The 14736-nt window shown below is 55.3% G+C and overlaps 1 protein-coding gene across 50 annotated transcripts; it reads left to right on the top strand.

Annotated features, from left to right (window-relative positions):
* Positions 1-122: 122 nt before the first annotated feature.
* Positions 123-12993, top strand: USP19 (ubiquitin specific peptidase 19). 50 transcript variants are annotated; one of them, XM_070237627.1, is made up of 28 exons: positions 123-329; positions 1775-2034; positions 2300-2338; positions 2510-2638; positions 2725-2858; positions 2932-3234; positions 3350-3509; positions 3694-3850; positions 3950-4021; positions 4136-4251; positions 4352-4572; positions 4657-4852; positions 4936-5069; positions 5179-5337; positions 5422-5532; positions 6034-6144; positions 6226-6327; positions 7090-7230; positions 7323-7441; positions 9005-9142; positions 9241-9554; positions 9663-9773; positions 9862-10078; positions 10162-10314; positions 10415-10575; positions 10657-10835; positions 11226-11279; positions 11857-12993. In XM_070237627.1, the coding sequence occupies exons 2-28, from the start codon at positions 1911-1913 to the stop codon at positions 12082-12084; spliced, it is 4083 nt and encodes a 1360-aa protein (XP_070093728.1). In that variant the 5' UTR covers positions 123-329; positions 1775-1910; the 3' UTR covers positions 12085-12993. The 50 variants fall into 50 exon arrangements, with proteins under 50 accessions (XP_070093728.1, XP_070093743.1, XP_070093736.1 ...); XM_070237642.1 differs by having other exon boundaries at positions 9241-9530; XM_070237635.1 differs by having other exon boundaries at positions 4358-4572.
* Positions 12994-14736: the final 1743 nt, after the last annotated feature.

The following is a 14736-nucleotide window of genomic DNA, read 5'->3' on the forward strand; positions in this document are numbered from 1 at the left end:
CCTGATTTGGGGGGGGCGGAGCGTCTGGGAAAACCTCGAGGGGCCACGAAGAGAGTTCCGGCAAGGCCAAGACACCGGAGCCCCGCCTCCTCCGTTCGGACCCGCCCCGGAGCCACTTGCCCGCTCCCGCCGGAAGTGCGTCACCCGCTCGGCGCTCAGCCATCCGTGTCTGTAACTAGAAGTCGAAACAAAACAAGCGGCTGAGGCGGTGGCGGCGGCGCCGGGACGGGGGAGGGGCGCGCCGGAACCGGAACCGACCTGACGCCGGAACCGGAACCGAGAGCGGGTTGCCAGGGCCCGAAGAGGGCTGGTGGCAGCGGCCTCGCTCGGTGAGTGGTACTGGCATCTATTCGCCTGTCCGCCCGGAGCGGGGAGGCCGCGACGCGGGCCCAGAGTGGCCTGTTCAAGGTCACGGGCCGTGCCAGCCTCGACCCTTCAAGCCCCGAGGCGTGTCGCGCCCACCGATGCAGGCGGGGCCGTTACGCTACGCCGGAGGCCAGCCTCCCGCCTCGGAGAGGGCTGGCGGCGATTGAGGGCGGCTTCCTGCAGGAGGTGGTGGCGCGCCCAAGGTTCAGAGGCTGAAGCTGGGTCGCATCCTGGCAGGGGCGCTGGTCTGTGGTCAGTAACCCCGCGCGGCAGTATTAGGCCGGTCTAGATGTCCCGGGAAGATGAGGGAGGGACGCGAACTGCGACCTTAGATGGGGCCTGGGTGCAAAGAGGCGGAGGGTGTCCGCCCCTCAGCTCTGGACCTGTCGTCATTAAAGATCCAGCTCACCAGTCCCACATCTGACCCATAGAAGGATATCTCCATGCCGCCCCCGCTCGACACACACCCCCCTGGGGAACGCAGACTAGTCGCTCTCTGTCCTGCTACTGTCTCAGGCCAAGTCCGTGGGTTCATCCCGACCCTTATCTCAGTTTTGAGACCTTTATTTTGGATGGAGAAACAGCCCAGAATCCACTGGTGCATCTGTGGGAAACTGGGTTGAGGGTCTCTGGCGCAGAGCTGATGATGTGTGTTTCGGTCTCAAACTGGATGTCCTCCCTGCCTTGGCTCTTGCACAGGGTTGCTGCTGAAAGGGTAATATGACATCTGGATACCCTTTTTGCCCCAGCTTTCGCAGGCCTCTCTCTGGGACAGCAGCTGGAGAGAGGAATCTCTCTTGAGATGTAGGAAATAAAACCAAGCAGGTTTTATTGCATGGGAGCAGATTCAGAGGAGGATGGGAGCTGATAGGCGGCAGATGGGGCACCTTAACCCCAGTACCTTGTCTGGGCAGTGGTAGCACCTGGGCCGGGCCTGTTTTCAGCCACAGAGCCTGGTCCTCCTGCTGCTTGATTGTCTCCTCCTTTCCTGTCTTCCTCCTCCACCTCCTGCTTCTCGGGTGGTGACTAAGCAGCCTGTGAGAGTGAAGGAAAAGTGAGCACTCTGCACAGAGCGCCACTCCTGCGGGCTGGAGCCATGGCTCCTTTCCAGATTGGTGGAGGAGCCTGGTCCCAGGCCATGGCTGCCTTGACCTGGCACCTCCTTAGTGAGGCTTACATCTTTGTGAGTCTGTATGGCAGGCATCTAGGAGGCTCGATCAGAAATGGGTGCTGCTACTTGCATTATTTATTCCCCCTTCAAAATAGTCTGAGAGTGTCCAGGCTACATTAGGTGGTGGAGAGATATTGCCCTGTAGGGTTAGGAGTATCCCCCATTGCCAAGCCCTGGCTGGTAACCAAGGAACAAATTGTTGGGCCTTGGTAGTGATCACTGGTCCCTTCTTGTTAGGTTGTTGGTTCTTTGCTGGAGAATTTGACCACAGAGAGTTGCCAAGATAGCTGGGCCAGGAAGAAAGCGCCGTAGCCCTGACCCAGACGCCGTTGCCGATCCCGGGGCATTCTGGCTGTCGACCAAGAGGCTCAAGATGTCTGGCGGGGCCAGTGCCACAGGCCCGAGGAGAGGGCCTCCAGGACTGGAGGAGGCCACCAGTAAGAAGAAGCAAAAGGATCGAGCAAACCAGGAGAGCAAGAATGGAGATCCTAGGAGAGGTGGTAGTGGCCTTCCCAGACTACTTATGGCCTTTCTCTCCTCCCTTCCTGTTGAACATATCGATTGGGGTTGGGAAATGAATTTTTTGCTGTTCCTTCTGTCCTGGTCTGATGCTGAGAGAAAGACCCATGTCAGGCTTTGTAGAGCCTCAGCTTTGAGGTCTGGGTACTTGGCTGAGATCCTGAAGATGGTGCTGGGTGGGGTGGTGGCGTCTTGAAGGTTGCCTCCCCATCATCATTTCCCTGTTCTTTCCTTTGTTGTCAGGGTCAGCGTCCACTCCTCGGGAGGAGCAGACCAAAGAGGGTAAGTAATGAACAGGCATTTTGTGTGGTAGAGTGCTAGGGGAGAGGAAGGGGCACTGGGGGTGTAGAACTCATCTGGAGCAGTCCTGTTAGGTCTGGGTTTCTGGTACCTACTTATCCCCATCTGAAGTTCATGGAGATGCTCACAATCTCTTTGGCACTCCCCCTACAGAGTTGTTGCTCGATTGGAGGCAGAGTGCAGATGAAGTGATTGTCAAGCTGCGTGTGGGAGCGGGTCCCTTGCGGCTAGAGGAGGTAGATGCTGCTTTCACAGACACAGACTGTGTGGTGCGGCTTCCAGGTGCGCCCATCTGCCCTGAGCCCAGCAGTATATTTGAATTCTCTGATATCCCCCACCCCAGCTTATTGTTCCCACTCTGTCTCCAGGTGGTCGGCAGTGGGGTGGTGTTTTCTACGCTGAGATAGAAAGTTCTTGCACCAAAGTACAGGCCCGCAAAGGTGGTCTCCTGCAGCTGGCGCTGCCCAAGAAGGTGCCTCTGCTCACATGGCCCTCTCTCCTGGTAAGTTCCAGAGCAGGGTAGGGTAGGGATACTCAGTGTAGTTGACAGTGCTTGACTGCTGTATCTTTGGCAGAAGAAACCTCTAGGGACCCAGGAGTTGGTGTCAGAGCTGCGGTGCCAGGAGAATGGGCAGGAGCCATCTCCCATTGCCCTGGAGCCAGGCCCTGAGCCCCGCCGGGCTAAGCAGGAGGCCCGGAACCAGAAGCGGGCCCAGGGCCGTGGTGAGGTAGGCGCGGGGGCTGGCCCTGGGGCCCAAGCAGGGCCCAGTGCCAAGAGGGCTGTGCATCTCCGCAGAGGACCAGAAGGGGAGGGGTCCAGAGATGGTCCTGGACCCCAAGGCGATGCCCCCTCCTTCCTGGCTGAGCCGGCCCCCCAGGTGAGAGTGTAGTATCTGTGTAGGAGTTGGGAGATGGGGGGAAGGGTGTGGATTACAGTGGGGGGCCACCTGCCAGACCCAGGGCTGATCCTGCCCACGATCTCGTCATAAATAGGCTGAAGCTGAGGAACAGCTCCGGGTACCACCACTGAACCCCCAGACCTGCCTCCTGGGCTCAGAGGAGAATCTAGCACTTTTGGCAGGAGAGAAGGCTGTATCCCTCAGGAATGACCCAGTTTCCACCGGCGTGGCCCGGAGCAGAGACCCTGAGAAAGGTGACCGTTCCAAAGAAGAGATGGCAGTGGCAGCAGATGCTGCAGCCTTGGTGGATGGTAAAAGTGGGGCTGACAGGGCAGGCAGAGCCCGGGGTTGTGTTGCAAGGTTGGTTGATAGGTAGGGAGTAGAACAGCAACAGGCTGAAACCTCTTGGAGTGTCACTGAGCTGTGGTCTCAATGTAGAGCCCGAGTCCATGGTGAACCTGGCATTTGTCAAGAATGACTCGTATGAGAAGGGGCCAGACTCAGTGGTGGTGCATGTGTACGTGAAGGAAATCCGCAGGGACACTTCTCGAGTGCTTTTCCGCGAACAGGACTTCACGCTTATTTTCCAGACCAGGTGGGTGAGTGGGCAGGAGACGGGGCAGACCGTGTGCTTCAGGCAGGACAGTGTGTCTCATGCTCTTCCTCCTGCCATGCCCCTGCTCTGCCTCTGCAGAGATGGAAACTTCCTGAGACTGCACCCAGGCTGTGGGCCCCACACCATCTTCCGTTGGCAGGTGAAGCTCAGGTGGGTGGTGCCCAGCCCAGCCACTGTGCCCCCAACCCTGGGCTCCATCTCCCTGGCCTGTCTTAGTCTGACATCTACTCCACCTGAGTTTCTGAGTTCAGTCTTTTCCCGCAGGAACCTGATTGAGCCAGAGCAGTGCACCTTCTGCTTCACAGCCTCTCGCATTGATATTTGCCTCCGTAAGCGGCAGAGTCAGCGCTGGGGGGGCCTGGAGGCTCCAGCTGCACGAGGTCTGCACACGAGCTCCCTTCATTGCCCAGCCCACGTGACTGGACCCCCACCCCTGCCGCATGCTGCTAACCACCAGCCCCCTCATTCCCCCTTTTTAAGGTGCAGTGGGTGGTGCAAAGGTTGCCGTGCCGACAGGCCCAACTCCTCTGGATTCAACCCCACCGGGAGGTGCCCCCCACCCCCTGACAGGCCAGGAGGAAACCCGGGCTGTGGAGAAGGAGAAACCCAAGTCTCGCTCTGAGGACACAGGGCTGGATGGTGTGGCAGCCCGCACCCCCATGGAGCATGTAGCCCCAAAGCCAGAGCCACACCTGGCCTCGGTGAGAATCTTGGGGTGGAGAGGGCCAAGGTTGGAGGCTGGAGAGCCTCAGGGCTGCCCTTTCATGCCCTGCTTGCTCCCACAGCCCAAGCCCACATGTATGGTGCCTCCAATGCCCCATAGCCCTGTGAGTGGAGATAGTGTAGAGGAAGAGGAAGAGGAAGAGAAGAAGGTGTGTTTGCCGGGTTTCACTGGCCTTGTCAATCTAGGCAATACCTGCTTCATGAACAGTGTCATTCAGTCTCTGTCTAATACTCGGGAGCTCCGGGACTTCTTCCATGGTGAGAGCAGGGTCTGGAGCCCGGGGCCATGGGCATAGGGGATGCCTTCCCTTGCTCACACCTCTACTTGGCTGTTGTCCTAGACCGCTCCTTTGAGGCTGAGATCAACTACAACAACCCTCTTGGAACTGGTGGGCGTCTGGCCATTGGCTTTGCCGTGCTGCTCCGGGCACTGTGGAAGGGCACCCACCATGCCTTCCAGCCTTCCAAGTTGAAGGTGATCTGTGGCCACTCCCACCTTTGGCTGGAGAGGGTGGGGAGGGCCAGCCAGCTGGGTGCACAGTGGGTGCTGGGGCTCCCTCCTCATACCTTGCCCCTGCATCCAGGCCATTGTGGCGAGCAAAGCCAGCCAGTTCACAGGCTATGCACAGCATGATGCCCAGGAGTTCATGGCTTTCCTGCTGGATGGGCTGCACGAGGACCTGAACCGCATTCAGAACAAGCCCTACACGGAGACTGTGGACTCAGATGGGCGGCCTGATGAGGTCAGGGTTTGGGGCGGGGGCTGGCCTGTCTCATGCACATCCTAGTTCCCAGGTCTCTTCAATCCTCACCACTCTCCCCCTCAGGTGGTGGCTGAGGAAGCATGGCAGCGGCACAAGATGAGGAATGACTCTTTCATCGTGGACCTATTTCAGGGCCAGTATAAGTCGAAGCTGGTGTGCCCTGTGTGTGCCAAGGTGTGATGGGTTCCCCCAGAGAGAGACCCGCTAGCTTGGCCTAGCTAGTCTGGTCAAATTTAAGTCAGAGGCATGTGCATCTTTAGGTGCTACAGGGCAAGGCTTGGGCAAAGAAGCTGACAGGGAGGCTTAGGCTCCTATGTGGGTTGCAGAAGTCAGGTTGGGTAGGCTTCCTGGCTGAGGTAAAAGTGATGTTTCAGCTCAAAGACAGCTGTATGGTGGGGCAAGGGTACAGGTAAGATTGGAAAGGCACATGGAGTACAAGTGAAGGGCACATCGGTGAAGTGGCTAGGCTAAGCAGGACCTCCCGTACCAGCGAGACTGATTGTTCTCTCCTGGTGGCCCTCCTTTGGTCTATGTAGTGTTCTTAACTCTGAGAGTCTTCTGGTTGGCTGTGAGGCCCTGAGAGCCATTTGAGGGCCTGGATTGGGTGCTCTGGCCATGAGCATTCTGCCTTGCCACTCCCTGTGCAGTCACCCATTGCCACCTGTGCATCCTCAGGTCTCCATCACTTTTGACCCATTTCTGTACCTACCGGTGCCCTTGCCACAGAAGCAAAAGGTTCTCCCTGTCTTCTATTTTGCCCGGGAGCCCCACAGCAAGCCCATCAAGGTAAGGAGTAAGTATCTATTTCTGGGCTATCCCAGACACTGTGGTCCACCTCCTCCATGGACTCTACTCTTGTCACCACAGTTCCTAGTGAGCATCAGCAAGGAGAACTCCAGTGCAAGTGAAGTGTTGGACTCTATCTCTCAGAGTGTCCACGTGAAGCCTGAGAACCTGCGTCTGACTGAGGTGTGTCTGTTCTTCCCCAAGCTCTTATGCACATGGACACATGTAATCACGGCTTGCAGACATGCATGTACAGTCATTGGTATCTGAAAGTGATGTTTCATGTTTCACATGAATGCTCATGTGATTGCATAAAAACAGGTGGTGTGCTATTGGTTGGGGCATGGTTGAAACCAGGCATTTGGGCTGTGCAACAGAGGTGCCCTCAGTTCCCAGTCATCATAAGGGTTTAATCCCCCTTTTGGTGGTGGCCCCCAACTGTTTTTCCCTCTTCGAACAAGGAGCTTGAGCTGCAGGACTATCCTTCCACTAGCTATGGTGGTTCTTCCCTCCTGCTGCTCCCTCATATTATCCCAGATCTGTGTGCTGGTCTTCCCCAAAGGTTCCTAGCTTCCAGCCTGGCAGTGCCCTTTCCCTCAGGATAGAAGTGGGGAGGATCCTCCTTGAATGTGACCCCTCCATGAAAACTGTTGCCATCTCAGCAGGGCCCCACTAGTTGATAGCAGGATAGAGGCCCTCAGTGTGGAGAGCTGGTGCGGTTGATACCTCCCCCGCTCCTGGTCTTTCAGGCTCTGATGCACTAGGCTTGTTATTCCATTGGGCACTGAGGCTGGTGCCAGCAGAGACAAATGCTTTTTTGGGGCCACAATCCCCACCCCTACCCCGATAGACCCAATATCAGGGCCAAGCCTTCTCCTTGTGCTCTGGGGCAGGGTTAGGGAAAGGCTTGTCCTTACATAGGATTTGTCTGTTCTCTGTCCCCAGGTGATTAAGAATCGCTTTCACCGTGTGTTCTTGCCCTCCCACTCACTGGACACTGTGTCCCCATCTGATGTGCTCCTCTGCTTTGAGCTCCTATCCCCAGAGTTGGCTAAGGAGCGGGTGGTGGTGCTAGAGGTGCAGCAGGTGAGTGGGGGCCAACCTCATGGCACATGGCTCTGCTTGGGGGTGGCATTCTTACCTGGCCTAGCCTTGCTGAGCCAGACAACTCACCCTAGCGCCCCCAGGTGCCCAGCATCCCCATCTCCAAGTGTGCAGCCTGCCAGCGGAAGCAGCAGTCAGAGGATGAGAAGCTGAAGCGCTGTACCCGGTGTTACCGCGTGGGCTACTGCAACCAGTGAGGAGCCCCCTGGTCTCCCCCATACCTCTTCTCCATCTCCCACTTGCCACCCTACCTCCCTTCCACGTAAAGGCACATATGTTTTTGTTTTTGTTTTTGTTTTAATTAAGATTATGATAGTTAACAACCTTGTGAAATTACCATTGTACATCATTATTAGTCATGTTATGGGTACACCACTTCACCCCTAGTGCCCTCCCCCTACCCCCCCTTTCCCCTGGTGACCACCGATCAGTTCTCTTTGTCTATTTGTTAACTACCACCTATGAGTGGAGTCATACAGAGTTCGTCTTTCTCTGTCTGGCTTATTTCACTCAACATAATACCCTCAAGGTCTGTCCATGTTGTTGTGAATGGGACGACTTTGTCCTTTTTTATGGCTGAGTAGTATTCCACTGTATATATATACCATATCTTCTTTATCCAATCATCAGTTGCTGGGCACTTAGGTTGGTTCCATGACTTGGCTATTGTGAATAATGCTGCAATGAACATAGGGGTGCATGGGACTTTTGGAATTGCTGATTTCAGGTTCTTAGGATAGATACCCAGTAGTGGGATGACTGGGTCATAAGGTATTTCTATTTTTAACTTTTTGAGAAATCTCCATACTGTTTTCCATAGTGGCTGCACCAGTTTGCATTCCCACCAACAGTGTATGAGGGTTCCTTTTTCTCCACAGCCTCTCCAACATGTGTCACTCTTGGTTTTGGATATTTTTGCCATTCTAACAGATGTAAGGTGATATCTTAGTGTAGTTTTGATTTGCATTTCCCTGATGATTAGTGATGATGAGCATCTTTTCATGTGTCTATTGGCCATCCTTGTATCTTCTTTGGAGAAATGTCTGTTCATGTCCCCTGCCCATTTTGTGATTAGGTTGTTTGATTTTTTGTTGTTGAGCTGTGTGAGTTCTTTATATATTATGGAGATTAACCCTTTGTCGGATAAATAGCTTGTAAATATTTTTTCCCAATTAGTGGGCTGTTTTTTTGTTTCAATCCTGTTTTCCCTTGCCTTGAAGAAGCTCTTTAGTCTGCTGAAGTCCCATTTGTTTATTCTTTCTATTGTTTCCCTCGTCTGAGGGATTATGGTGTCTGAAAAGATTCTTTTGAAGCTGATGTCAAAGAGAGTACTGCCTATATTCTCTTCTAGAAGACTTATTGTTTCAGGCCTAATCTTTAGGTCTTTGATCCATTTTGAGTTTATTTTAGTGAATGGTGAAAAAGAATGGTCGATTTTCATTCTTTTACCTGTGGCTGTCCAGTTTTCCCAGCATCATTTATTGAAGAGACTTTCTTTTCTCCATTGTAGGCCCTCAGCTCCTTTGTCGAAGATTAGCTGTCCATAGATGTGTGGTTTTATCTCTGGGCTTTCAATTCTGTTCCATTGATCTGGAAGGCACATATGTTTTAAGCTTTTGATCTGCTGTCCCACTCTGTCAGACTCTCGGGGAGGCAGGGCTGGCATACCCAGTTCCCAGGGCCAGAGGTTAGACCCCAATGTAGAGTCATAGGAGGTTGGACTAAAGTCCTATTCTTACCTCCTGCTTTCTTCAAGGCTCTGCCAGAAAACTCATTGGCCTGATCACAAGGGCCTCTGCCGTCCTGAGAACATTGGCTACCCATTCCTTGTCAGTGTACCTGCCTCACGCCTCACTTATGCCCGTCTTGCTCAGCTGCTAGAGGGCTATGCCCGGTAAGTACCCAGTGGTTGGATTAGAGTTAGGGTAGGTGGGGGGCAGACGTGCCTGATGGACTTGTTGAGATTCTTACTTGGCTTACTCCTATTGCCAGGTTCTCTGTGAGTGTATTCCAGCCACCCTTCCAGCCTGGCCGCATGGCCTTGGAGTCTCAGGGCCCTGGTTGCACCACACTGCTCTCCACTAGCTCCCTGGAGGCTGGAGACAGTGAGAGGGACCCCGTTCAGCTGCCTGAGCTCCAGTTGGTGACCCCTGTGGCTGAGGGGGACACAGGGGTCCCCCGGGCATGGGCAGCCCCTGACCGGGGCCCTGTGCCCAGCATGAGTGGAGTTTCTTCCGAGATGCTGGCCAGTGGGCCCGTTGAAGTTGGCTCCTTGCCTGCTGGTGAGAGGGTATCCCGGCCTGAAGGTAATAAGAGTCCGGTGAAAGGCTCTGGAGCTGGGGTAGGGGAGGTTGGAGGAAGCTTGTTTAGGCCCTGGTAGGCAGGGGAGCTCTGATTATCATGTTCTCTCACAGCTGCTGTGCCTGGGTACCAACACCCTAGTGAAGCAATGAATGCCCACACGCCCCAGTTCTTTATCTATAAAATTGATGCGTCCAACCGAGAGCAGCGGCTAGAAGACAAAGGTGTCTGAGGCTGTGGGTGGAAGCCATGGGGTGGGTTGGATTGGCTGCTCTCAACAGCTGCATGACTTCTCTCCCTGCCCATCTCCAGGAGATACGCCATTAGAGCTGGGTGATGACTGCAGCCTGGCTCTAGTCTGGCGGAACAATGAACGCCTGCAGGAGTTCGTATTGGTGGCCTCCAAGGAGCTGGAATGTGCTGAGGATCCAGGCTCTGCTGGTGAGGCTGCCCGCGCTGGCCACTTCACTCTGGACCAGTGCCTGAACCTCTTCACGCGGCCTGAGGTGCTGGCACCTGAGGAAGCTTGGTGAGGACAGGACAACAGGTAGGTAGTGGGGCAGGGTGGAGTAGAGATCTACTGGTCTTGACCCCACCTCTGTCCTGCCTCAGGTACTGCCCACAGTGTAAACAACACCGCGAGGCCTCCAAGCAGCTATTGCTGTGGCGCCTGCCAAATGTGCTCATCGTGCAGCTGAAGCGCTTCTCCTTTCGTAGTTTCATATGGCGTGACAAGATCAATGACTTGGTGGAGTTCCCTGTTCGGTGAGCAATGGGCATAGTGACTGTAGGCAAAGCATGGGGGCCAAGGTAGGCATCTTGGACACCCATTGACTGTTTTACCTCTCTCTGGCTGGGACCACAGGAACCTGGACCTGAGTAAGTTCTGCATTGGTCAGAAAGAGGAGCAGCTACCCAGCTATGACCTCTATGCTGTCATCAACCATTATGGAGGCATGATTGGTGGCCACTACACCGCCTGTGCACGCTTGCCCAATGATCGCAGCAGCCAGCGCAGCGACGTGGGTGAGGGCACACTCAGCCAGCAAGATAGGTGGTAGGGGTGGTGGTGCAGGTTATGTTCACACTCTTCTCACCTCACTATAGGCTGGCGCTTGTTTGATGACAGCACGGTGACAACAGTAGATGAGAGCCAGGTTGTGACGCGTTATGCCTATGTCCTCTTCTACCGTCGGCGGAACTCTCCTGTGGAGAGGCCCGCCCGGGCAGGTCACTCTGAGCACCACCCAGACCTAGGCCCTGCAGCCGAAGCTGCTGCCAGCCAGGTGAGGCATCGAGGAGGCTTTGCAGACTAGTGGGGCCCGATTCACAGAAGGGAGGGTGTGGGACACAGCTTCCTCTCTTCCAGCCATAGGCTCCTGGAGCCTTGGGATTCATGAGAGTTGCAGACAGGGTTCCCTTATGACAAAGGCTTAGTCAGAGAGATCCCCATGTTACAGGAACACTTACAAAGGTGCATGTATACCAACATGCTGCCGTTGGCATGCACATAAGCATCTACTTGGCACAGGCCAAGCAGCTGCTCCAAACCTCACTCGGTACGGTGCCATGAACAGACTGTACCTAACGCTCTCCAGCTTTCCTCTGCACATTCCCCCCATGCCAGTCCACAGACCCTCACTTGTGATCGTCCCTGTGTTCTGATGTGCACTCAGGTCAGGGCCTATTCAGGCTGTCCACGGCCTAGGGTGGCCGTCACCCTCTCTGAGGTGAGCATTTGTCCCTGCCAAGCCTTTGGGGTCTTCTATCTCTTTTACTGACATGGGGTGCCATAGGTCTGGTTGGTGGGTACAGCTGCATCTCTTTTCTGGACTGGCCTCCTCCTTGCTGTCCTCTCCTCCCTTGAGCCCTCTGGGCTCAGACTTACAGAAATCCCTGCAGAAGACAGTGGTCAGGATCTGGATGTGGGTGGGAGGGAGCCAGGAGATTACTCTGAGTTTGGCAGCTCTATCCTCCATGAGTCAGTCCCCTCTGTGGGAGGCCTGGGCAAAAAAACTGACTAGCTAACCTCCTACCCCTCCATGGGAAGCTGCATGTTGATTGGGAAGCTTCTTGAGGAGGCCAAAATGCTTTTTAGATTTGCCCACCCTGGTGCTCTCAGTCTAGACAACCCTGCGAATGGCCCACTTGTCCCCTGCCTTCCCACCTCCCTGTTGCTTGATCTGGGACTTAGGGGGTTAGCTCCATTCACCTTGGGTGGGACTGTCATGGCCACGGGTCTCAGGGACACTGGGTTCCCCATCCCCCCCACCCCTGGGTGCTGATGGCCGTTTCCACACACCATAGGCTTCCCGGATTTGGCAGGAGCTGGAGGCCGAGGAGGAGCCAGTACCTGAGGGGCCTGCGCCCCTGGGTCCCTGGGGGCCCCAAGACTGGGTGGGCCCCCCGCCACGTGGCCCTACCACACCAGACGAGGGCTGCCTCCGGTACTTTGTTCTGGGCACCGTGGCAGCTTTGGTGGCCCTCGTGCTCAACGTGTTCTATCCTCTGGTATCCCAGAGTCGCTGGAGATGAGCTCACCTGCAGGCAGCTGCTGTGAGGCCACCTGCCTGCCTGCCAGGCCATGCCTGCGTCTGTGGTGGGGACCACTCTGGGCTTGGGCCTCAGTATGTGCATCTGGGAGGAGAGGGTGGGGACTGTGGCTCCTGCAGGGGCAGAACATCCTAGGGTGGGTATCCGTCCAGCTGTCTGTCCGTTTGTCCTGCTGCTCTGACCCTTGGCTTGGGGCTTAGCCCTGCCTAAGCAGCTTCCTGTATTTAAAGTGTTAATAAAGCGAGACTGTTCAGGCCCAATCTCGTCTCTCTGTCTCAACGCCGCTGCTATCTGCGCCTGCCCTGGGGCCCTCCCTTGGGTGCCGGGGCTCCAAGCCAGCACCCCCGGGATGCCAGGCGGCATACTGGGCAGCCCCCAACCCCTGTCCTCATATTCTGTTGCAGGGACTAGGCCCTGGCCAGGCCCCCGAGGTGGCCCCCACGCGGACAGCCCCTGAACGCTTCGCCCCCCCTGTGGACCGCCCAGCCCCCACCTACAGCAACATGGAGGAGGTCGATTAGCAGGTCCCTGGCAGGTGGGGGGACTGGGTTTCGGGGATCCCCTACAGAGGGTCAGCTGTTTGCTGCTTCTCCTTTTCTAACCCAGAGGACACTGGCTTCATCAATGGAGAATTGTGGGGTGTGATTTGATGGTGGGAACCTCATAGGTTGGGACCTCTTGTCAACTTGACCCTCCCAACCAGTGGGTCTTGGCTTCTCCAGCCACCCCCAGTTCCGCGTGATTTGATTCTCAGTTGTATCTTCAATTCTTTCTGACTCGCATTATAAACCTTATAATTTTATTCTACAAATTGTAATTTTTTTTTTTTGCATTTTGGAAGTGATTGCTGCTGTTTAAATATATTTTAAAAATAAATGATAAATAAGCAGACTTAGTGACTATGATGTACCAGGTGCTGCAGCTGCCTTCCTTCCCTGTCATCTGGGCGGGGGGCGGTGTGTGTGTGTTCATTCGAGGAGAAATGGTGGGGTCCCAACTCAGGCACTGTGGGTCATGAAGCCCCTAGTGCCCTCAGGCCTCTCTCAGGCCTGCCTGCTGCCCTTTGATTCCACTGGTGTTGGGTGATTTATTGGCAATGATTTAATTGCCAAGTTGGGTACTGGTGCTGGTACACTGCTGGAGGGCTTGCTAGGCATGGGCTGCAATAGGATCATGCTGGACCTTCACTGTGTGCAGCCCAAGTATCTGGCCACCAGTGGTCTGCATGTGCTGGATGCACTGATCACAGGGCTCTATCGGCCCCAACTGCAGCCCTGCTGCTGCTGAGGTCCCACATGGAGGCAGCTGTAGTTGGCATCACTCTCAATACCTCACACCCAAGGAGTGAAGGAGTAACCCATGAGGCTCCAGAAGCTTTCAGCCAGACAGCAGGTCAGGGGGACTTTTCGGGGAACAGGAGGTACTGGGGGAATATCTTCCTCCTCTCCTCAGGTCTTTCTTTGCTGTAGTTGAGCACCATCTGGATCCCTTAGGGGAGAACAGAGCAGGAAATAAACTGCTGTGGGGAAGGAGATCTTGCTCCAAAAGGAGGACAGGCAGAGAGGACCAGAGATAATCTTGGCTGACTTCCTATGGGAGGGAGGGTGTGGGGTCCTGCCTGGCCTATTCTCTTAGGAGTCCCTGAGACCTTGGCTTCTAGCAACTGCCCCAGGCTGTTCACCCACAGTGGGTTTTCAGGCTTGTCCCAGCCTCAGAGCCTTGTGACCTTGTACACACATATTGCAATGGCAAATCTTGAGAGAAGCCTCCTTGTCTCTCCTCATGGATGACGTTGCCTCTTCCTGTCTGCAATTGCTTGGGGGTAGGGGTGGGAGTTTCCAGCTGGAGGGAGATGTTCAGATAAGCCAGAAAGAACATAAGGCAGGCAGAGGTGGGGGCAGGGTCCTTGCAGCCCTGTAAGTCCATCCCCACTCCCAAGCCTGTGGGGCCAGTTTTATAAGCAGCTCAGCACATGGGCCCTGATACTACCTCTCAGCCTCGACTGGAGTTAGGGGTGAGGGTGAGCAGAGATTTCCTGGAGAAAGCTAGCCCTGTGACCAATGTTGGCTTTTTCCTATGGGGACAACAGCACAAGGGCCATGTAGGGTTGCTGGCTGTGGAGAAGGGCCTGACGAGCTGGGTGTGAGACCCTGCAGAAATGATTCAATTGCCAAGTTGGATGCTGGTGCTGGCATACTGCTGGAGGGCTTGCTAGGCATGGGCTGCAATGGGATCATGCTGGGCCTTCCCTGTGTACAGTCCCAAGTGTCTGGCCACCAGTGGTCTGCATGTGCTGGATGCATTGATCAAGGGCTCTGTCTGCCCCAACTGCAGCCCTGCTGCTGCTGAGCCTGCCACATTACCCTTCTGTGGCATCTGCACAAGGCTGCTGTGGCTACCAACACTGTGGCCTCTACTGCCTCTGTGCTCACTGTCAGCCTATGGCGCAGGCACTTGTCCGTAGGCCTGGCTGCTGCATGCTGCTTCTTCCCATGCCACAGCTGGGCCTTGCTGGCTGGGAAGGTTGGCTGGCTTTTCTCTGGTCATCTTTCTCTTGATTTTCCTGGAAGTAGTGCCAGGGGTTATGCAAGCAAGCCAGCCCCCCAGGCAGGGTCCATACAACCTAATGGTTCT

This window comes from Equus caballus, chromosome 16 (genome assembly GCF_041296265.1).
Source record: "Equus caballus isolate H_3958 breed thoroughbred chromosome 16, TB-T2T, whole genome shotgun sequence".
NCBI classification, from domain to species: Eukaryota; Metazoa; Chordata; class Mammalia; order Perissodactyla; family Equidae; genus Equus; species Equus caballus.

Excerpts from the sequence above, each read along its gene's own strand:
- USP19 (XM_005600675.4), top strand. The coding sequence starts at position 1,911 with ATGTCTGGCGGGGCCAGTGCCACAGGCCCGAGGAGAGGGCCTCCAGGA. Across the intron at positions 2,038-2,299 it reads TGGAGATCCTAGGAGAGGTG|GGTCAGCGTCCACTCCTCGG; the intron begins GTAGTGGCCTTC and ends CTTTGTTGTCAG. Across the intron at positions 10,576-10,656 it reads CAGCCAGCGCAGCGACGTGG|GCTGGCGCTTGTTTGATGAC; the intron begins GTGAGGGCACAC and ends ACCTCACTATAG.